The sequence below is a fragment of the Polyodon spathula genome, chromosome 3 (assembly GCF_017654505.1).
Source record: "Polyodon spathula isolate WHYD16114869_AA chromosome 3, ASM1765450v1, whole genome shotgun sequence".
In the NCBI taxonomy this organism is placed as follows: domain Eukaryota; kingdom Metazoa; phylum Chordata; class Actinopteri; order Acipenseriformes; family Polyodontidae; genus Polyodon; species Polyodon spathula.
The window spans coordinates 6782541-6807137 of record NC_054536.1 but is presented as its reverse complement, the minus strand read 5'-3'; the positions used below and the strand labels follow the sequence as shown (position 1 = coordinate 6807137).

Here is a 24597-nt window from a genome sequence, read left to right as displayed (position 1 = left end):
GTCCTCTAAATAAGAGGCATGCCAATTAAAGATCAGCCAACCACTGTTGCAAGAGGGCTCTCGTCTTGAATACTAATCTACAAGTATCCCCCCCACTGTGAAATTATTTGTAATGCCCCGGTCTCCTCGATGTGGTGCATGCTTCTACGTTGCACAGAGTCATTAATGAGTGGCTGTACACATCGCACGTCACTGGTTTTGATTGTCTTTGGCAGTGTCCTCCTTTCCTTGATTTTGTTTGATGCTCCGTGCTTTTGGGATACAAGACACTGCACAGACATTGGTTGTAGTAGTGTATGTTAAACGAGCTGGCAAGTCAAAACGTAGTTTGTGTTCCATTTCCACCCCTGGCTTAAACAAGATTAACAGGGTTTCCCACGTCTTTGTAAAGATACAAAGGAATTCTGCACAAAGGAGAGGAGTGATGATCAAACAGAGGAAATTAAGATTAGTTAGGATGCAGCTGCAGGAAGTTCACTGCTCCTGAAACTAATGAAAACCGACTGTTTTGAAGGTTTGAAAGGGTTCTTGACGGACTCAGGCCTTATGAAAGTAAATGTCTAGTTCAGCTTTGTGAATCTTTTCCCTATTGATTTCTGCTGCTTGATGAGCAGCCAATGTGCACTTGCTGTCTACTGTTTAGTCCATTCTATGATATCGTTTTTTGGCTCCTGCTTTCTTTTATTACATAATCTGTTTAAAAATGGTGTTCCTCAAGCAGAAATAATCTTGCAGTGATATCTCTGAATTTGATATAATCTAGAAGATACTCAACCAAAGTAATGTGTGTAGCTTGAAATAAAGAAATTGTTTTCTGCATGGTCATATGAAAGGCTTGATGCCGTACAGTTCTTCAGTCCACCACAACAGCGCACACACATCTTTATCTTGTCCCTCTCTAGGCCAGTGAACTTGCAGGCTTTATCCAAACAAAGAGAGACCTGGGCTGCAGAGCTGCTTATGTGCAGACGATAGAGGAAGGAATCAACACGCACAGCCACGCAGGGAGAGAGTTCTGGAAACTACTGGGGGGACAGTCCAACTATCAGGGTACTGGAATTATCATCTTTTGTATAAGAACATAAGAAAGTTTACAAACGAGAGGAGGCCATTCGGCCCATCTTGCTTGTTTGGTTGTTAGTAGCTTATTGATCCCAGAATCTCATCACGCAGCTTCTTGAAGGATCCCAGGGTGCCAGCTGGGGGGGGGGGTGTTCACATGTTCATTTTTTGTACTGCAGTTTATTACAAAGTTTGCTTCTTTTGAGAGTGTGTGGATTTTTGATTTTATTTTTTTTGGTTGTGATTTTAAACTATTCAGATAAAAAAAAAAAAGAGCACAATATTTAGCAGTAGCATATAAGTGTGTACCGTGCTAATACAGCTGAAACAGTATCGTCTTCTTTCTGTGTAGGTGCTGGAAGCCCAGAGGAAGATGAGCTCTATGAAAGTGCAATAGTAGAAACTAACTGCATTTACAGGCTGCTGGACGACAAGCTTGTCCCCGTCGATGACTTCTGGGGTAAAGTGCCGCGGTGCACACTGCTGAACTCCAAAGAGGTCAGAAACTGGAGCGGCTGCAGCATGCTTTACATTGGACCCCAGGAGCCAGGCTGACCAGTTCTGTGTATCAGCAGCTCTTTCTGCATTGCCAGTCTGTCTCTGGGGCTGTTGACACTTTTAATAGGATGTAAAGTGAGGTTTACATGTAGCCATTTTATAAGTAAACTATATTTTTATTGTTTTTGTCCATTCTCATTACGCTTCTAAAATTCGGACCAAACCATTACCAGAACATATGTATAATATTTTATTTGAATGCCTGAATCTTTTGTTTTCACTTTACTTTAGTACTTAGCCACGTAGTTAGTGTTTGTGTGTGTGTGTGTACCCTATTCTTTTTTTCATTGTTCTCTTTGTACATGTCAGGTGTTTTTGGCAAGATTTATTGTACCATTTTTATTATAATGGTATCCAGTGTGTCCATGTAGTCAACTTGCTTTAAATCGTCACAAAAGAACTTGAAACTGGTAGAAAGTCGGGTAGAACCGAGGTCCAAAATCCTAGTGAAAAGCAATTGGGCCGAACGTTTCTAAATGAGTATGGCCATCTGTTGGCATCAGCAGTTAATTTAGTGTTTGTATTTTTGCAGGTGCTTGTGTTCGATTTTGGGAGTGAGGTGTACGTGTGGCATGGGAAAGAGGTTACTTTGGCTCAGAGAAAGGTGGCGTTCCAGCTGGCAAAGCACTTGTGGAACGGCACCTTCGACTACACCAACTGCGACATCAATCCTCTGGACCCGGGGGAGTGCAACGCGCTCATACCCAGGCAGGGAGCTCTCATTTCTACTGTGTGCTCGTGCTGCTGTCAGCTTTTTTTAATCCAATGAGTGGAGCAGAAAGGCTCTCCTCCCTTTCCTGGACTTCATTGATCCTGAACAAAATGGTTTCAATACAAACATGAAACCAACATGCTGTGCACTAGCTGGTCTGCACATTCTGTTTCTATTCATTCTTTTTCTTGTTTTGTTTGCGTGAACACAATGTGTGTTTTGCAAACAGGATGTAAATACAGTATAAGCCTGTGAAGATTTTTCAGACAGTCTGACTTCAGGCTCCTTGCAGAGTTTACAATTTTAAAGGTTTGTTAAACCAATGTAGAGAGCCCCTGGGACCTGGTTTTCCTTTTCAGATGCTGGTTTGTTTTCATTAAGCTGTCCATGCAAAGCAGTTTTTTTCTAGTTAAGATTTTGAGCCAAGCACTTCAATATGTGCAAACATTTTAGGTAATAGTTACAAAATGTCCTTTTACAGTGGCTTGCGAAAGTATTCACCCCCCTTGGCATTTTTCCTATTTTGTTGCCTTACAACCTGGAATTAAAATGGATTTTTATTTGGATTTTGTGTAATGGACATACACAAAATAGTCCAAATTGGTGAAGTGAAATGAAAAAAATAACTTGTTTAAAAAAATTCTAAAAAATAAATAACGGAAAAGTGGTGCGTATATATGTATTCACCCCCTTTGCTATTAAGCCTCTAAGTAAGATCTGGTGCAACCAGTTACCTTCAGAAGTCACATAATTAGTTAAATAAAGTCCACCTGTGTGCAATCTAAGTGTCACATGATCTGTCACATGATCTCAGTATATATACACCTGTTCTGAAAGGACCCAGAGTCTGCAACACCACTAAGCAAGGGGCACCACCAAGCAAGTGGCACCATGAAGTCCAAGGAGCTCTCCAAACAGGTCAGGGACAAAGTTGTGGAGAAGTACAGATCAGGGTTGGGTTATAAAAAAATATCTGAAACTTTGAACATCCCACGGAGCACCATTAAAGCCATTATTAAAAAATGGAAAGAATATGGCACCACAACAAACCTGGCAAGAGAGGGCCGCCCACCAAAACTCACGGACCAGGCAAGGAGGGCATTAATCAGAGAGGCAACAAAGAGACCAAAGATAACCCTGAAGGAGCTGCAAAGCTCCACATCGGAGATTGGAGTATCTGTCCATAGGACCACTTTAAGCTGTACACTCCACAGAGCTGGGCTTTACGGAAGAGTGGCCAGAAAAAAGCCATTGCTTAAAGAAAAAAATAAGCAAACACGTTTGGTGTTCGCCAAAAGGCATGTGGGAGGCTCCCCAAACATATGGAAGAAGGTATTCTGGTCAGATAAGACTAAAATTGAGCTTTTTGGCCATCAAGGAAAATGCTATGTCTGGCGCAAACCCAACACCTCTCATCACCCCGAGAACACCATCCCCACAGTGAAGCATGGTGGTGGCAGCATCATGCTGTGGGGATGTTTTTCATCGGCAGGGACTGGGAAACTGGTCAGAATTGAAGGAATGATGGATGGCGCTAAATACAGGGAAATTCTTGAGAAACCTGTTTCAGTCTTCCAGAGATTTGAGACTGGGACGGAGGTTCACCTTCTAGCAAGACAATGACCCTAAACATACTGCTAAAGCAGCACTCGAGTGGTTTAAGGGGAAACATTTAAATGTCTTGGAATGGCCTAGTCAAAGCCCAGACCTCAATCCAATTGAGAATCTGTGGTATGACTTAAAGATTGCTGTACACCAGCGGAACCCATCCAACTTTAAGGAGCTGGAGCAGTTTTGCCTTGAAGAATGGGCAAAAATCCCAGTGGCTAGATGTGCCAAGTTTATAGATACATACCCCAAGAGACTTGCAGCTTTAATTGCTGCAAAAGGTGGCTCTACAAAGTATTGACTTTGGGAGGGTGAATAGTTATGCACGCTCAAGTTTTCTGGTTTTTTTGTCTTATTTCTTGTCTGTTTCACAATAAAAAATATCTTGCATCTTCAAAGTGGTAGGCATGTTGTGTAAATCAAATGATACAAACTCAAAAAACCCAAAAATCCATTTTAATTCCAGGTTGTAAGGCAACAAAATAGGAAAAATGCCAAGGGGGGTCAATACTTTCGCAAGCCATTGTATAGTCTCATCTGGCTGAAGCAAGTGATGTGGGGACCTTCTAAAGATATTTGTGAAGTTGATTAATTTTGAAAACCTGAAATGCTTGTGCTAATTTGCAGACTCCAGACCTCCAATCAGTTGCATGTTTTCATCGGGTGTTTTGTTGTTTTTGTTTCTATAGGAAAGGCCAGGGGCGTCCTGACTGGGCTATCTTTGGCAGACTTACTGAGCACAACGAAACAACTTTATTCAAAGAGAAGTTCTTGGACTGGACAGAATCGAAGAAGCTGCCTCCAAAGAATGGAAATGAACAGTCCACTGAGCAGAAGGTAGGGCTGATTCATTCAAACTGGTGATCGGCCCATAGTGAAATCCCTAATAATAATAATAATAATAATAATATAATAATAATAATAATAATTTCCTTCTCATCATTTATAATTTTGAAGGGTGTGAATTTTATTTAAACTAAAAAATAAAACCAACAACAGGGTTATGCATAGGAGCCATAGTTCCTTCTTTTTCAACCAGCAAAAATGCTACTGAAAGCAATGATCAATGCAAACTGTGGGCCATCTAACTTCCATGACCATTTGGACAGTAATGCTTTTTAAACTATGAAATTTGAACTTGGTACTATATATATATATATATATATATATATATATATATATATATATATATATATATATATATATATATATATATATATATATATATATATATATATATGTATGTGCGTATGTGGAATATAATTTTTTTTTTTTTTTGTTCTGTTTGTTTCCCCACCACCATAATTTTAGCATGAGCAGCATGGTCATGAGTTTAAGCCGTACAGTGCAGAGCTGATGCTGCCAGTGCCCAAGACTCCAGTGGGCACAGTGCTGGATGGCATGAATGTTGGGCGCGGTTCGGGGTTTGTGGAAGGGGATGACAGGAGGCTGTTTGAGATCACCACTCAGGGCATAGATGTGTGGCACATTCTGGAGTTTGACTACAGCCGGCTGCCCAAGCAGAGTATTGGGCAGTTCCATGAAGGAGACACGTATGTGGTGAAGTGGAAGTACATGGTGAGCGCTGCAGGTTAGTGGAAAGCAGCCCTTTACCAATTCTACATGTATTTTGAATAACTTTTTGTATTGTCTCATAAATCACTCACAACAAGGGGCAGTAATGCCAGGAGCTTTTGTATCATCAGTGCCATATGCTATTTTTGGCAAGTTTTATTTTTTCTGGGAATTTGGGAATTACTTGACCATTGTTAAAAATTGAATGCTGTGCCTTGCTGCAAAAATACTTCATTTTTTCATTGCTTAGTTTTGAAATGAAGTGGCAGCAACATAGATGCATTTAAATGTATTTGGTTTTCTTCTGTTTTTTGCACATGTTCTGCTGTATGCAGCAGGTACTGATTTTAAAATGCAGTTTTTGGAAGTACAGTTTAAGAACCTTGCAGCTTCTTTACATGGGAGGATTAGCAGCAACATTGCACTTGTAGTTTTGCAATGTGAATACTCATCCACTAACAAGTGCGATATCTGGAGATGAACCATGGAATTGGCTTCTGTGCGAGTGCTCTTATTTGAGCTTTTTGAAATCTACATCTTTTGATTACTAACATTTAAAAATAAATACATTTGCCACCTGACTTTTTAAAGCAATCAATATGTTATTGAAATGCAATCCCCTCAAGTTTGAAATAATCCAAAATGCCACAGTTTGACTTGGCATCATCTAACATTTATCATTAGCTAGCAGTGCATAGCATTAGTTGATATTTATCCAGCAAGGTAGCCCTGTGAATCCAAATGCAGAATGCTTATATTCTTTTATGTTATGATATTCTGCTTGGTAGGTCCGAGCTTGCATACAAGCTTCTGAATAGAATCGAGCTCACTCTTAATTTTCCCACCACCACATACAGGGTGGTCTACATTGTTAGTATTGCTGTTAATGCTTTCTGCTGATCTTCTGTTTGAATCTCTCTTGCAGTTGGGAAAAGGCAGAATCCGGAGCAGGTTCGTAGTGCTGGCGCTGGGAAGGAGAGATGTGCCTATTTCTTCTGGCAGGGGCGGCACTCGACGGTGAGCGAGAAGGGGACATCTGCTTTGATGACAGTGGAGCTGGATGAGGAGAGGGGAGCTCAGGTAAGTGCGTTCAGTTACTGAGTACAGGGCTGGAAAGTCACACTAACCCTGCACTCAGTGCTGGCCTCCAGAACTCATTTTAATTTGGATACCTGAAAAAATAATATGTGTTTACATAAGAAATATGCAGTGAAAAGGTAACAGTTCTGTGTAGGGATAGTACAGATTTATATGAAATAGTGCTTGGCTTTCCTGTGCATTGTGTTTGCTTTTTTCCTCAATATGTGTGACAGCAGTTTAAGAGCGCTACCCCGGCCCTGCCATGTCCCTGCAGTAAAAACTAGACCAGGTTCTTCTGGTACTGTACCAGGCCAGCCCGGCTCGGGACCAGCGCGGCTCTGATTTGCAGTGGAAACGAAGTACTGTGTCCCTAACCAAGGGAAGTTCAAACACAGGACTGGGTGCAGGCCTAAGTTTTTAGCCTGTGAAAATGGCAATTTACACATTTCACTATTTACTAAGTTAATAAACTTATTATTCCCTTCCCAAGTCGAGAATTTCAAAGTTTGTTTCAAATGGATAACTTTTTTTTATTTCTTTGCCCCCCCCCCCCACAGGTTCAGGTGTTACAAGGAAAGGAGCCCCCCTGTTTCCTGCAGTGTTTCAATGGAGGGATGATTGTGCATTCAGGGAAAAGGGAAGAGGAAGAAGAAAACACGCAAAGTAAATATTATTAATATTCCAGCTGCTTTGTCCTTCAGGTTACAGGCTACGGGAATTTGGATGAAATCCATCTGCTGACTGACAGGATTAGGGTGTTGGTTTGGATAACTAACATCAACAAGGAAGTCTCTGTGATTTCCACTGGATTTCCCCTGCATGTGTTTGTTTACATGGAAAACCATTGGGGATCTAGGTCTACAGTAGTTTAGTTATAGCCTGCTGGTGGCAGCAGTCACACAGACAGTGTATTATAATACATATCCAGGAGAATTGTGGTAACATTTTCATTTGCAGCCAGAAAGGAAGAAATAGGAACTCTCTGTATGAGCAAAGAACTGTGTACAAGACATTTTAAAAGAATGCATTTCTACAAGTCTGAGACCACATGAGGCTGAGAGGTGCGGTGTGAGTGGAATTCATCAACTGCATCTATACTTTTGCCTCCCAGGTGATTGGCGGTTGTACTGCGTGCGAGGAGAGGTCCCGGTTGAAGGGAACTTGCTGGAGACGGCTTGTCACTGCAGCAGCCTGCGCTCCAGGGCTTCTATGATCCTTCTCAATGTCAACAAAGCCATTATCTATCTGTGGCACGGCTGCAAGGCTCAGCCACACACCAGGGATGTGGGAAGGACTGCAGCTAACAAGATAAAAGAACAGTGTGTGCAATATTTCCATACAAACATATGAGACTTGCAATATTGTATACTGATGGACTGGCATATAAACTTACCTCCTGATTTCTGCATTCTAGCTTACTAACCTGCTTTCTGGAATTCATTTTCTTACCCAATTGTACTTACTGTATCAACGGAGGAATACATTTCTCAACTTTCTCAGGCACGTTAGGCAGGAAAAATACGTATTATTATTATTAGTATTATGAGCATTGTATTGCATTCATTCTCACTTTTGCAGCAGTGTTGGTGTGATTGACAAAATTGGTCTATTGCAAGAATAGAAAACTACAAGCAGAGTTGCAGGAGGGAGTAAAACGTGGATACATTACGATCCTTATGACAAATTCTTTATGTAAGAGTATCATGCAATACAGACACAAGAAAGAGCAGAAATTAAGTAACAAGTTTCTTGCAAACGTTACAGTGTGTTCTGTAACACTCAAAGATGTAAACAAATACGTGGAAGTACAAGAGATGCAGCACTGCCTGTTTCTAACACTCTGCTTGCAGGTGTCCGTTGGAAGCTGGACTTCACAGCAGCAGTAAAGTGACGATACATGAATGTGATGAGGGAGCAGAGCCAGTAGGATTCTGGGAAGCTGTGGGAAAGAGAGACCGGAAAGCTTATGACTGTATGTTGCAAGGTAGGATTGCAGCTCATCAAAAGTACATTTAAAGCTGGAATATATCGGAAACATAGTTATTTTATTACAGTAACCTGTAAAAATAAATAAATAAATGATCTATATCTTTTTGCTTTCTCAAGATCCTGGTAAATTCAACTTTACGCCACGTCTGTTTATCCTGAGTAGTTCTTCTGGGGAGTTTCTTGCCACGGAGTACCTCTATCACTCAAGGCATGCAGAGCTAGTGAACTCTTTACCATTCTTACAAGAAGACCTTTACACCGCCCCACAGCCAGGTAATGCTTTCCCTGTGACATGCATTGTTAAAATCGCCAGCCACTTCAATACTGTACTGCCCCCGACTTAGTACAAAGTGATCAATCAGACGCTGTATATCTTTACAGCTGATGCAACTTTTCAGTATGTGAATTAATACAAAAAATGAAACAACGATTTGTACAGCATTTACATTCCTAACCCACCACCCAAAAACAGCCCTCATTTTAATACTGTCTTTCGCTGCACAGCTCTCTTTCTGGTCGACAATCACCACGAGGTTTACCTGTGGCAGGGCTGGTGGCCCACAGACAGCGAGACTGCGGGCTCTGCTCGAATCCGGTGGGATGCAGATAGGAAGTGTGCCATGGAGACTGTGTTGCAGTACTGCAGAGGTAGGGTTCCATTCGCAGGATAAGTGAGCCACAGTTTGTGTGAATAACATGCAATTCAACACAAATGCATGTATAATTTTCCAATTAACTGTTTCAGTGTTGTTTGGCCTGCTTGTGTCTCCCGAGCACACTGACTGAGGATATCCGTGTGGATATATTACTACATGTAATTACACTTGCTCAACTTTCTCCTAATAGTGAACCACTAAAGGGGTATTCTAAATTTAATGTTTTTGTTTGATTACATTTTAGAAAAGAACTACAAGAAACCTCCCAAGTCCTACCTGATCCACGCTGGGCTGGAACCCCTGACGTTTACCAACATGTTCCCCAGCTGGGAGCACAGAGAGGATGTTGCGGAAATCACAGAGAGGGTAATGAGCAGCCACTTCCTGACCCGGTGTCTCTGAAACAAAGGGCTGTTCTAGAACTCTTTCAATACATCAGACCTGTGCACTGTTATTAGTATCTACTGTACACTATGTTTATCACTAGCCATTTCAAATCCACATTGTAAGGAATCTTGAAGAAATAGGTTTGTGCTTGATGGGTAAAGTTTAAATGCGAAGACTTGCTCTTACTGTATACAAGTCCTGCTGTCACTTTAGCAGTTACTGTAGAATACATACCAGTTTCCATACTGGTATACTGAAGCATCTAAAAAAAATTGTATACCAGTAACACCTTGTAGCACAGTACAAGGTGCAATCGCCAGTGACAAAGACAATAACCATTATTTGCGCAGCAACATTCAGTGCACATCTGGTGGACATGTTAAATATTATTATTATTTATTTTATTTTGCAGTAATAATAAAATAATCTAAAATTAAATGACAAGTGTTTCACTAGAAGTGTTCTTCAGTGTCTTCCAGTGGAACGGTTTCTCATTGAATTTTAGTTTCTTTCAGTATTTCTTAATTCGGCACTGTTTTTTGAGTGTTTGTTTTTTACAAAGTGCTCGTTCTTAATGGTGGCGGGTGTCGCTGATCTGCAGGAGGCAGAGTTGTGCAGTCAGATCATCCTGGTGGAGGACGTACTGGCCCGGCTGTGTAAGACAGTCTACCCCCTGGATGAGCTGCTGGCCAGGCCCCTCCCAGAGGGTGTCGACCCCCTGAAGCTGGAACTCTACCTTTCAGACGACGACTTTGAGGTGAGGAATATGTCCAGTTCCACAGCTGATAGAACATCAAGTACAATTTAATTTAATTTATCATCCCTGGGAGCAACTCGATCTATACAGCAAGTGTGACACATTTCAGTCATGTTTGCCAGTGTAGTATTCTTGTTTAGAATCGCTTTGTATATTTTCTGTTTTGTGGTTGCGGTGGTACTTTAATCTTCCTGAGGGACACAGAAAATGATATGCAAGGGAATCTTAACAAGAAGAAAATATATCAGCGAACTATGATATTTCATACCCACACCAAGCTGCTTTTTAATGAAGTGAGAATTCACTATGTATTAAAATGATGCTGACTGGGGCTGTGGAAACAAATCCGTGACCCCCTGAGGTGAGCAATAATTATCAGCCTTGTAGACTTCTTGATCTTTGTTTGTGCTGTACGCTGCTCTTTTTTCATGGCAGATTCAATTATTTATTTATTTTTTTACATGGATGTCTATCTAAGACTATTTAAAAAAAAAAAAAAAAAAAAAAAAAAAAAAAGGAGATAGAAAAAATATTTGTTTTTAATGTGGTCTTCATCTGTAATGTTGCTACAGCTGTAATGAACCAAAATATGAATTAATATTTTTAAATGAAGTGTGTTACGGTTTTCAGCAAATAGCATAATCCTAAAAAGCAAGAGAGAATGCAAGAGTTGCCCAGTCAGCATGAAGTGGCTGAGCCCTGTGTCATTGTGTAAAGAGCTTCTGACTGGATCAGCAGCTTAGGAATAAACCAAACGCACTCTGATACAAGAAAGCGGATAGGGTTATCCAAGCCCAAAAAAGTGGCTTGCAACTAATTCTGTTTTGGCTTTAGTTTTGAAGCATGGTATTTGACACATTTGCACCATCTTTCATATGATGTATCCATTATTGTAGGCTTCTTTTTAAAGTGTCCTGTCTGATGATGAAGAATTTTGCCATCACCCTTCCATTGGCTTCCTGCATATTTTATCCCAACCATGTCTAAATCCTATGGCAGATGCAGTTCAGCCAGCAATGCCTTATTTATGTCTTGATGGGGATGGGTACTGCCAAGACAACCTTTGTCTCTGTGAATCATTACTTGGTGCTGATAGGTTTGAGGAGCACACTGGTGACTTTAGGTAAGCCAAGGAAGATCCTTAGTCAGATCAAACAGAGACCCTAATACCCCATCTTCACTGGCTATTTGTCAAGCTGAGCGAGAACCAAGCGTTGAAACTCTGGCCTCACAAAACTTCTGAATCTGGCTTGGAGACAGGTAGGGTCATGGGTGGGGTTAATGATTTTAGTCATTACATTGTAGTGTCTGTCTGATTTTTATTTTGCTCATCCTATCCAAACTACTGGTCTCTGAGAAGCATTCTTCTCCTCTTTGTGTGATTAGCCCATCTTTGCATTTCAGATGTATTCAGTAATACATTAGGAATGAAAACAAAGAAAAACCTCTGGATCCACCATTCTCAATGCCAGTAATGGTTTTACGGTTTGTAATGGTAAAGGTTGTCTATGCATTTAAGGAGTGGATCTGTACAGATGTTCCTGAAAGGTGTTCCAGCTTAATTCATGTCACAATGTTGTAGCAGTGTATGTTGCAGAGTGAACCCACTGTTAACTGTTCACTTCACATTCCAGGAGATAGAGTCAACTATGAAGGTGAGTGCAGTGAGCCTGTTCATTGGAGGCTTGCAGAACACCATCACGACTTGTCACTCGACAAGCTTGTCTACAACTTCAGCTTCTGCTTAAACTAAACAGCACTTTCTCTCTCAAAGGTTCCAAGGTTTGGCCATTGCAATGCTTGGAACCAAGTGAAATTAGGCCCCGTTTGCACAATTTGATCACTTGCTAGTTTTATTGCACCACAGCTAAGTGATGGAGAGCGAATATCTGGTGAATTTGGATGGGATGGAAATTGGCTGTTGATGCCAAGTGTATATGGTTTTCCTTCTTTTAAATGGGTACAAGCCCTCAGTTTTGTTGCCGAATCTGACAACAACTTCCAGACACTCGTCCTTGTCTCAGCACATGCATGGCAGTTTTTGACATTTTCCACCACCAGTTATGTCTATTGCTTCAAGGTTTTACAGTACTTCCTCAGCCTTCCTCATTTACCAATTTCCAGTTTGGATAGCTTCATTTGTACCATTGTGCCTTTTAAAAAAATATTTAAAAAAATTAAGTAAAACAAAATTCTTAACCCATTAAGTGCCATTGTCCTCTTTTAAGTACAGGCTGCTTTAGAATTATTTGAAGCATTTTAACTGGAATCTACCTGTTATTTTATCTAACTATATTGTTCTGATAACTTACTCTAATTTTGTTAACCAGCAAAAATTAAGTCTGAATATAACATGTCAAATTACATAAACAACAGCTTGTGTTCTGATTTTTTTTCTTTTTTCAAAGATACATTTATTTGGTACTTAATGGGTTAAACCTGGTTACACAACACAGACAAGGTAGCACGTGAGGAACTCTGGTGTTTTGATATTTCTGATTGAAACAGGAGAGGTTTTGCTTGGCTGGTATTTTTGGTTTTTGTTCTCCGTGATGTAATTCTTGGGTAATAATCATAATCTGTCTGCCTATTTAAATAAGGTAGTAATTGTGTTTCGGTCTTCGTATTTTCAGAAAGCGTTAGACATGGTGAGAGAAGAATATGAGGCGCTTCCTGCCTGGAAACAAGTGAAAGTAAAGAAAGCCAAAGGCCTGTTTTGAGTGGTGTGCAGCCCCGATGGGTCTGGCCCACCAGGACTGTGCTGGACCTGCCACTAGGATCGCTTTAAGCATCTTCGAACCAGCAGTGGTGTGAAGTCTCCTCTAATCATCAAGAGACTGAGAGGGAGAGAGGAAGATCAGAGAAAGAAATTAGGTTGTAGATATGCCTGCCTGTACTAGTTTGTCATATATATTTTTTTCTGTTGTAAATGTTTAGGAGACCCCTGAGCAGTTTTTTTTTTTTTTCCAGTGGAGTGGATTTTCAGGTTCAGAGCAGCAATGCTTTTATATTCATAGACCTTGTACGCACTTATATTTAGCAGTTGTCCCAAAGACATCTGCAAGATATCACTCTGCCTCATACTGCCTACCAATTTTTGATAAGATTCTCTTTGTAAGGTGTTATTTTGTGTGTGTTCATGCATCATAAAGAATTTATATTTATATAAACACCTAGGAAGGAAAAAAAAAATATATATATATTCTCTATAAAGGGTTTGTGTCATATCTTGATATGTAGAAGAAACAAAATGTGTGTATAAAAATGCCATATATATATATATATATATATATATATATATATATATATATATAGATATATATATATATATATATATATTAGAAAAAATTTTAAACACTTTGAAATACTATTATCAGTCCTCTGTAATATTTTAAGTGCTAAGATCAAATAAAATGTTTGTATTTTTAAAGGCATGGATTTAATGAAGAGGAAAAAAAAGTATTTCTTTCTATATGAATTCACAGTGTATAGTGCCTTGTATTTGTGTACAGTTTATATACAGAACTATATTAGTCTGCATTTTGAAGATGTTTAAGGATGTCAACGATGAAATGTACTTTGGTCATTTTAGAAGCAACACTAGAATAAAGACATCTTGAACTACAACATTTGTTGTATAAACGAAACATGTTCCTTTGCGGTAGAAGAAATTAGAAAATAACATTTAATAAAACTTGCAGAATTAAAAACTCAAGTGCTGTTGTGTTTTGTCTTTTCATGTTTCAATGCCCAGACTGTACATCATAAGATGGGAAGGAGTTATGGCTGTGCAGCCCATCTAAAGGGAAACAGTTTCATGCAGTAAATGAGTAAAGTAGTTATCTGCTTCCTTTGCTTATGCCATGAAAGATTTTAGAAACTTCAGTGAAATGTCATTATAAGATGTCCAGGGATTCACCTGTTTGTCCTTCTCTCTACTTCATCAAGTGCAATAGTTTTTGGCCTTTGACCATAGAGGGACAAAGTTCTAGGTGGGGTCTAAGTTGAGGATCACACTGTAACTTTGCATAACTCCCCTAGAGTTGTATTACGAAACTTAACTTTCTGATCGTCTTAGTGGTCTCCTCTGATGAGATTCTCTACTGTTAAACTATATAGAGCTAACAGAATAATTCCTACCCACTAAAACTAACATGTCTTTCCATTATTTTGTAGATAGAAATTCTACAGTATGATCAGTAGTAGGGTGAGAACTGGCACGTGGTCCCTGATTTTACACAAGTCTGTATCTGTTACCACTTTTTCTAAGCACTTCTGTATCATTACGTGTTCTCTATAGTCTCATGTGGGACTTACATTATACATACATGATATTGTCCCACTTTTTCTATCACTTAAGTCAGTTAGGCAGGGGCTCCCTCTTCTGAATCTATGCTGCCTATCTACTACTAAATAAAAACTTGCACATGTACTATACCTAATGCAGTGTCTTCTAACAATCGCAGCCTTCATTCATGTTCAGTGCGGGTCTTTCAGTTAAAGTACAGTACCAATGCACGGTGACTGCTGTTGGGATATGGTAGTGCATTCTACAGTCAAAATTGTGTGCGTTTTCATGCAATATTTGATCACTTCTATTTGCATTTGTGTATACAGATGTTCTCCAGCAGGTGGCACTTTAAGGTTAGTAAATACATATTCTGAAGCGTGCTGTTGAGCAGATTTACTTACTTTGTTTATTATGTGTTTGATTTTGTCATTCTGTTAAAGCAGGCATTTGGCTTGACAGAATTACCATAGCGTATACAAGACTTGCAGCTGACATTTAAAAAATGCTCAAAACAAAAAAGAATTCAAAGTGTAACAAAGGTTCAACCTGTCATTTACATTTCATTGTTTTGCTGCCGTTATGTGTTCCAGACTTCACATGCACAACTCTTATGGAGTCTATTTTAATGAACTTCATATCTTTTTTTTAAATCTATATTCATATGGCTGACTACATGGTGTATTTTAAGACTTGGGTTGGGATGCTGTGGGCTGTTGACTGACCATGAGGGCTTCAAGTTCACTGCCCAGCAGCATCATACATGACAGCAGCAACATGATAGCCCGTTAAACACAACAGACAGAACTCTTGACGTTGCTAAGCAATACACTCTCAGTGATTCCCATAGTTCTGTCTGCCTTCTAGATGACATCACACTGATCTCATGAATGACTTCTGAGAACACCAGTTTTCACCTAGAACTGATCACTTCTGAGTCTCTGTAGTGGAGACGTTATTGTGCATGAGGGGGAGTAGGGAAATAAACACCTATTTAAACAAATGCACACACTGATACTGACTTGTGTTCAAAACATAGCTCTACCTTGAATCAGCAATGATGATGTCAAATAAATCTAGATTGGAGAACAGTTTTACATTAGGAATAAAAATATTTCATCATGGGAAACACCTAGGGTTGGGGTCAATTCTTGTTTTCCAATTCAAATTCAATTTCCAATTGATTTTTAAAATTGATTTCCAATTCCTTTGAAACAATTGGAGTTGATATTTTAGAGACATCGTTGTTGTGATCAACTGTTTTAACAGAATATTTTAACAGAATATTGCTAATTTGTAATGTTGATCAATGATGTGTTGGAATTGTTTCAATACCAATTGGAATTGGACATTGAAAAACAAGAACTGACCCTGAGCCTGGAAACAACTATTCAAATAATAAGGTACAGTGGCCAAATTTGGCAGCCATGTTGTTCATTAGCATTATCCCACATGCTGCACCCACTGCCTTAAAAAAATAAAAACTTTTTTTTTTGTTTGTTTTTGTTGTTTTTTTTTGTTTTTTTTTGGATGTGTTCCAGCATCTACTAAAAGCCAGGATGAGACTTGACGAAAAAAAAAAGACGACAATTGTCAGGTCATTTTGAAAGCAGGTAGACCAGTGGCCTATACTGCTGTAGGACTTTTTCACCCAACATCCAGGGCTCTTGTAAACCTGTGGTATCTAATACCATGTGATGTGCTGTGCAGGTAGTCTTCCTGCTAGATGAGATTCTGCCAGTGAAGGTTTAGAGCCTGTCGGTTTTCAACAGCCACCCAGCAGGAGTGTTTTAAACCTGCAATTACTGTGGTTTTCTGCCATTATCATTCGCATTGTGTTCTCTGGTCTCTGCACCAGAGTGGCTCGTGCAAGCATTAGATTTGTGTGTGTTTATTTATATGCCCTGTAAAGGTCAAGTGTGTCTAAAGCGCAACCCATTATTGAAAACATTTCAAAAAGCTCAATTCACTGATGCTGGAAAGCTGGAGCACAAGTGCAGGTTGCATTAGAATGAGAAGATCAGACTCCAGTGTTGCTGGTAAGTTCAGGCAATCTGTGTGTTTATCAGTGTGATTTAAAAGAAGTCACTAGGTTCTATGTCTCAAGAGAGATATGATTACACTACTTCCAAAGCCTTTGTTAAGAACTGGAATTTTCCATATATTTGTGCCCTGTGAAAATCTTCCTCAAACATCGGCCTTGGTAACCATTATAAAACATACCCCTGTTGTTTTTACTTGAAGAACTAAACTCAAATAGACACTAACATCAGAAGATGCATTTCATAAAAAGGGACAAACTGAAGCCGAGAATCGAAAATCCCTCCCATCACATCACATTTTAATGTCCAATACCTTTGTGCAATGTATAAAGTATTTCTCAAAAAATTTTCATCTGGTGTCAACAAAATATAAAAAATAAACAAGAAAAAGTCTGCAGTTCTAGTTTCAATAATTTTTTTTTTTTTTTTTTAAAAAGAGACGTGTTTCAGTTAAAAAATAAAAACCTAATGGATTATTGAAACTAGAGTCGAGTGTGGACTTTTGATTTTTTTTTTAACCAAAAAATCCTTTTCACTTGGGACACAAACTAAATGCATTACTATGTAAATATGAAGGACGTATTTAACCTAAAGCACCTAAAATGATGTACAGTAAATATCCACTAAATTGTGTGGACCATACCATTCAACAAAGCATTGTGTGACAGCTGTAAGGCCTCGTCTGGTCTGGTCCATACAGGGCCTTTATACGAGTTCATGTGTAACGATTTAAAAAGTCTCATCATAGGTCTCACAAGAGCAGTCTGAAAGTAAGAGAACCAGTTTTGAATTCAATTGCAATTACTAGACAACTATCAAGGCCAGCAAAAAGGGAGTCAGCCTTGCAGTAATAGAGCTGAGAATTAGTTGTGTGGATGGGTGTCATTGTTTACTGAGGCCCCTGGAAGTTTCTGCAGGCAATAAATTATTGTAATGAAGCCAGCAAGTGAGAGAGACACAACGCCCAACATGATGTATAGCTATTGCCAAAAGCTTTGCATTGCCCTATAGAATTGACTAATTTTGCTTCATGAACTCGAATGAAACCTGTTGACTAGTGTGACGTACATATTTAATTACATACCGCTTTTCAGCTTTCCATATGCTTAACAAAAAATAAGGTTTCCGCTAGACGTTTGCAATATCATTTTGTTGTTACTATGATTACATGATGTTAAATAAAGTATCTAAATAAGGTTCTTATTCCTAAAATTCTAGGTGAAGCAAAGCTTATGGCCTAGCTGTACAGTAAGCATAGTAAACTTTTACAACAGGTAAGGGATACTTTCAGCTGCCAGAGCTGGCATTCTAGTGAGGTCAAACTTCGGTTTCAAGCTATAGCTGGTAGTATTTACTATTCAACCTCCAAACCTATCTTACACGGCAAACCAACAGAGAAAATGAAGGAGTCTTTTGTACTTTAACAGAATGTTTACATGAGCATCAGCATTGATAATGCAAAAAAAAAAAAAACAACCGAGGACACGACCTCAGAGTCCTCCTAGCTAGTTGCGACCATGGATACATTCCAGCAAACCTAAACTAAGGCAGTATTAAGATGTATTTATAGGCATGCAGGGCTGGAGTAGAGCACATTTGAAGCAAGGGATTTACTGCAGGGTATGGTGGATTAATGCAGCTTTGTGAATGCTGTGTGCGTTTCGTTTTTTGGATAATGGACTAGAGTGGTGTGTAATGAATTCTAGAGCTTTCAATTTGTGGAGAGTGAGCAGCTTTAAAAAATACTGTATCTGGGGCTGAATCACCATAATAGGCATGCATGCCTACCATTATATTATTATTGCAAAGTAAATTGTGACTGTGAGGAAAATGTGTTTTAATGAATGTGGCCAAGAAAACAGTGCATGTTGGCTTTCATATAGGGTATTTGGATAAAACCAGCACTGTGTAGGTGTTCACAAATATACAAAATGATGGTAATGGATTGATGGCTTCACATAAGAAAAGACAGCTGGATCACTGATGCAGGGAAGTCAGTTGTTTAAGTGTATAGCAAAGAAAAACAATGAAAACTAACTTGACTATAGCATTATTGTGGTGTTCACATATTCCATCTCATGAAGAGTGAAATGCAATTTTGTGGTAGTCGAGATGCCCATATCATATCATGGTTTCATTTTGTTAATTCATTCTGCCACAATTGTACATTAAATCCAATTCATGTATTTGAAGTTCACATTTTGAATCCCTTTCACACAGAACCCTGTATTACAAAGGCAGAAAAATGTTATTTCAGAAGTCTGCTTCAGTATAAACCTTCTAAATATACACAACGCATTTATAACATTTTTTTTATTAAGATCTGAATTGTTTTACACTATATAACTATGTTTAAGCATTCAAGATATGATTGCACTGCTTGTAATTGAATATACGGTTGTATTTTCAGATCAGCCAGAAAACCCCAACTTCGGTATGGTCTTTTTCCAGGTCTTGGGTTCGTCCACACTATGTGACCAACTTTATATGTCACGATATCTTGGGGGAAAAGATGAGTTCTTCTGGCTGGAAATAACCCTTAAAACAAGCTAGGAGGAACATACAAGGCAGCAGGCTTTTAGAAAGTGAAGTGATGCCAAGCTGGCACTGATGATTTACTATACCGGCATTTCCTTATCAGTACGTCCTTTTAAGCGTTTACCAACCATGTGGCAAAACCCATTACTTATTGCTACTGTGGAAAGATGACATGCATTCATATCTTTCTCTGCTCAGGTATAAGAAGTATTAGACTAGATTCTCAAAGCTCTTTTACTCCAATGTGTCATTAGCATTCATTTTTCAATTCAGGTTTTTAATTTAAAGGCTTCTGAGCAGTCTGAAGTTGGTTAGAAGAATTGAACTATATATATATATATATATAGTATAGAAAATAAAGTTCTTAACATCACACAAGTGAATTTGTCAAAGCATTTTCCTTGCACAGCACTGCTGCTTGCGTGTCAGCATTTAGGTAACCCTGCTTAATGAACCTGAAACACACAGGGATACCAGGTTGGGGTTTGTTTCCCTCCTGCACATAAACATGAAGACAGCTCCGCACATAAACAAGAGCGATAGTTATTCTGGAGATTAGGAGGTTAGGGCGTGAAGCGTAATTAAAATCTGTGTACGGGAATATCGAGCATGCCATCTGCTGCAAACACATACAACTGTCTAAACATACATGGAAATGAGACCTGGAAACACAAGCGCTGCCAAATATTTTGTTAATGCCTTTAACCATCTGTTCTTACTTAGCTGTTTTCCAGCTGAATCTTATGTTTAATATGTTAATTTAATACGCTGTCAACAACGCAAAATGAAATAGTTACCCCCTTAAACAACATTATTCCAGAGAACTTATTTCTGGTAGGTGCCAACATTAGTTTCTAGAAAGCGAGAAGTAGTCATTGTAGTTGAACAACATCCACTGTTTTTCCCTCAGCGAGTCACTTATGTTCTGATCTTTCTCACATTACAGAATCTTTAATGGACAGGTTTTGGTTTCTAATTACAGTTGCCTAGAACATTTATTTTCCTGCTCAAATTTAAGAAAGCCACTTCAAAGCAACTTGGTCACTGATTTATTATAAATAAAGGCCTGTAAGGTGGATTTATTTGAGCAGTTCTTTGTGATATGGGTGGCAAGCTTCCCCAGTGAACCTCCTTTTAATTCCTATTGCAATGGAGAAGCATTTTGGCGAGCCATTCCTTTTAATGTTCTTGGTGGTGTAACTAAGAATGGGCACGTGCTCCCTTGCACAGTCAGCTTGTCTGGCATGGTGTTGGGCGGTATTCAATTTCCAAACAGACGAAAATAACCACCTGAAATGGTCACTAGGGGGCAACTCTGCACATCAGATATCTAGGAATGTAGCTACAGGGGCTTGGACTGTGCTGGCTGTGAGATTAGTTTTCAGTGCACTGTTCCCTTTCTATTCACCTGCATGCTTTCCAAATACACATTGCCTCATTTAATATTGTCTATTACAAACCTTGTAAAAGTATATTATAGTGTGTCATGGAAAGTTAAGACAACATAGAAGTGTCTTCATGCCTGGCACAGCACTTATTTAAATTGGAGTTGAGGGGGATTGAGTTTAATGTCAGTGTCACACTAGGAAAGAATACAAATATCAACATATAAAAGAGATGCAACTGAAACATATACTGCAGGGAAACATTCAGCAAGGAGGATTTGTTCTAATCACCATACAGCAGCATTTTAATTTGAAACGTGTGAAATGAAAATCAGTCCCTTAGAACCTATTGAACAAAAAAAAGTGTTAAGGTCATTGCTTTACCATAATTCTTCTAATATAACACACACCCTGTGTATAACACACAGTTTTTCGAAATACACACCTTTTGTATAGTACAGCAAAAAAAAAAAAAACAACACACACATCATAGTGCACTGTATAGAACTATGTTGTCTTGCAAACCTTGTATATAACACGCAACCTGTATATCATACCCAGGATGCGTGATATAGTGTAAGAATTACAGTATGTCAAAAATTCTGAGTTTTCAGGGTTGATACCTGTTTTGTGTTAGATAGCTGTTGACAGTTCTGTATGGAATAGTTGTTGTAATTTCTGATCCTAGAAGAACTCAAACCTTATTTTATTGTAGAAGACAGGCAATTGAAAAGATATCAAGGAGAATATATATATATATATATATATATATATATAATATATATATATATATATATATATATATATATATAATATGAAATATAACCAGGATATTTTTTAACTTTCTATTGAGTAAGAAACCCCCCAAAGGAGAAAAATAAACTGTTTCAGCTTGTGTCAGGATTTCAGACTCTTAACATGACAACCCTAACCAGCTGGCAAAACACAGCAGCACTGATTGATTCCAGACTGATCCTTTCAAGGAGGAAACCATGGGATTCAGGCTTAGCACCCTCGTGTTTTCCTTCCTGTGCTGTTTCTGCTCTCTCTGTACCATGTGACCAGAGAAGGGCCACCATACAGGAAATTCACCTGCATTCTCTTTCATATTGTATGCAGTTCGTCTGCGTTATTCCTGGTTTAAATCCTTATTTAATTGTCCCAGCACCAACTGTAAGAAACAGAAGCAGCTAAATACCTCACCCAGAATGATGTTCACTAGTTTATTGTGAATGAGATGTATTCTGTTTGTGGACATAAGGCAGTAGTGACTTTGAAGATGATGTGACCAAGAACTTCACATCAACAGGTTCTCTGATCTCTGTATAACACAGTTAAATAAGCATTAGAAATCAGGTAAGAAATTAACCAATGCAGGTTTTAAATCTGAGTACATAATCTGTGTACAGATGGCATATCGTGCTCACTGTAGAACACAACAGTAGAACACCATTTTTTTTTTTTTTTTTTTTAAAGAAAAAACCATTTTTAGGCTCAACTGCAATTCCTGAAATCTTCATTTTTGTAAATTAGAAACTAAATAGCGTGTCTCCTATTTGTTAATGAATCAGTCCTTAGAAATTCTGGCATGTGATTAGTTAAAATCTGAACACATGACCAAAAATATTGCCTCCATGACGCTGTTTACCGTCAATATTTTTTTTTTTATAAATTCCCTCAAATGACATCATCATGCAGAATTTCCTTCCTGTCTTTACACAACAAAGCAAAATGGCAGAAAAACCCACATCTCTGCCTCATGGACAGCGATTTTGTGTAGTAACAGAAAATGAATTCCAAAATATACTACAGAACAAAGATGTGCAAACAAGAGTCAACAGTTCAGAGCTGCTGCAGTATGTCCACTGCAAAACCACATAATGAAAAACGATCGTTCAAACTGGGGTGTTGACTCAAACTGGGGGTTGGACTATATATTATGAGTATATATATATATATATATATATATATATATATATATATATATATATATATATATATATATATATAGTGGCGTGCATGGTGGAAGGCAGCAGCAGGGCTCGTAGGTGACATAATCACATACAGAGAAATAAGCTCGATATTCGCTCCTTACAAAGGAGCTAGCTCTTTTGTACAACGGTATCAGTGCTATGCTTTAGTGCAAGAGGTCCCAGGTTAGCTATATATATATACTGGCTAAATTCACTAGAGCATTTAATTACTGTATTCAGCATGTAAGTGTACATTCTCTCCTTTTTCAGTTTTGGAGTTGTTATGTTTGGTCTAATGATTGTTTACAGACGGGCGCTCAATTGAGACATCCTGGCTGCCAGATAAGGTTGCGAGAAACGGCAGCAAGTGATTGGCTGTGTCGGTCCTCAATCAGCAGGTGGGCGGGTCTCGACTGAGTGTTAATTGGCATGAAAACATCCGGTGGGGATTGTTGTAGGCGACTGCAATGCCATGCTACAGAGGAGAGCTGAGCATACCCAGGAGGAGAGGCGTCCGCTCTGCAGGAACGACAGCTGCGCAACCCTGAAACTGCAAGCGGTGCTTGTGAAGGCAGTGCCCAGCCGAGGCTGCATGATGCAGCAGAAGTAGTCTTAAGAATACCGGCTCATCAATAGGTTAGTTTAGCGTGATGGTGATCCAATGTAATGTATAGCGAGGGTTAAGTAGTGTAGCAGGTTCCTGGAGTGGGACGCCTCGTTCAGTAAGGCTAGCGCTCGCTGTGTGTGTGGCACCTTTTATTTGTAGTTTTTGTACTGTGTTTTAGTTTGCCTTTTGTACAGTTTACTGTATGTGTCCTCTGTGCGTTATCGTCCTTGATAGCGTCATATGACCTGTTTGTTTACTTTCTCTTTTGTGTTTACTAAATCATGCGCGCCTGTGCCAGCATTTCAACTCCAACTCCCATGTCTCTCAGTCTTGCAATGCGGTTACCCACACATGTGACACGAGTACCTTGCCACAATACAGTTTAAATGTTGATCAATGTGAACGACTCTTCATAAAAGTACTATATATTGATGTTCAATTCAAATGTGCCCTTTTGTCATTATTCTGATTATTATTTTTATTCTGAAAAATGACAAACCCTATTATAGAGAACACCCTAATATAACAAACATTTCTCCAGGTCTCATGGGGGTTTGTTATGTTAAAGTTAGCCTGTATATCATTAGCTACAACTGCTTATCTACCTGCTTCTGACTAACCTAATTAAAATGGCTTTCATTCGTAACCCCCATACCATACACAACCTCTCTGGAAACTACATGTTGTATCTCGGTTTAAAATAAATTAATAAATACATACATAAATAATTAATTAAATTGACTATGGTAATTAGCTTATTCATTAACAGCTATAAGTGATATGCAAGCACATTATGTGGAACCTCATTATACCAGAGCACTTAAATCATGGAGAGTGAGCTGTGTGATATTTACCTAAATTATATATACACACTTTGCAATGGTATTGATGACTGGAACAGACGTGGCTGTGACAAACCAACTGTAATACAGTGGGCTGACATACTGTACAAGTTCTGCATGCATGACTCTGCTTTATAATCCAAAGGAATAGAGACACTCTGCTCAATTGCGTTTGACATTTCAAATCAAAACTTTATGTCTTCAGATCTGTTGATATTAACTGATTAAAGGTGCAGAACCCCAAGTGAATTCATAACCAAGACATGACTTCTTATTGCTATTGCAAAAGAAATAAGAAGAGAGCAGATCCCAGCAGTGTCTGGGGATAGCATTATACTGAGTCTGTGCTGTCTATTACAATGAGAATATGTCATTACAGGACAGACTGAGGAGGGGCTGGGAAGGGAGTTCTGATTGACCAGGGCAATATCATGATTATTATTATTTTGAAAGTACACTTGGGTCACAGGAATACTTTTTTACCCTCTGAATTTGCAAACCATTTATTTATATTTGTTTTTGACATATTTTTAAGTGC

The 24597-nt window shown here is 38.8% G+C and overlaps 1 protein-coding gene across 1 annotated transcript in view; it reads left to right on the top strand.

The window, feature by feature from the left end:
- The window catches only part of LOC121311532 (supervillin-like), a 30878-nt gene extending 17229 nt beyond the window's left edge, over positions 1 to 13649 (top strand). Inside the window, exons 13-27 of the mRNA XM_041243971.1 lie at positions 903 to 1050; positions 1415 to 1560; positions 2153 to 2328; positions 4630 to 4777; positions 5252 to 5531; positions 6441 to 6595; positions 7153 to 7258; positions 7707 to 7914; positions 8446 to 8579; positions 8702 to 8857; positions 9089 to 9232; positions 9485 to 9606; positions 10229 to 10384; positions 12019 to 12039; positions 13018 to 13649. Coding sequence (XP_041099905.1) covers positions 903 to 1050; positions 1415 to 1560; positions 2153 to 2328; positions 4630 to 4777; positions 5252 to 5531; positions 6441 to 6595; positions 7153 to 7258; positions 7707 to 7914; positions 8446 to 8579; positions 8702 to 8857; positions 9089 to 9232; positions 9485 to 9606; positions 10229 to 10384; positions 12019 to 12039; positions 13018 to 13104 — 2187 coding nt within the window. The 3' untranslated portion in view covers positions 13105 to 13649. The remainder of the gene's footprint in view (positions 1 to 902; positions 1051 to 1414; positions 1561 to 2152; positions 2329 to 4629; positions 4778 to 5251; positions 5532 to 6440; positions 6596 to 7152; positions 7259 to 7706; positions 7915 to 8445; positions 8580 to 8701; positions 8858 to 9088; positions 9233 to 9484; positions 9607 to 10228; positions 10385 to 12018; positions 12040 to 13017) is intronic.
- The last annotated feature ends 10948 nt before the right edge of the window (positions 13650 to 24597 follow it).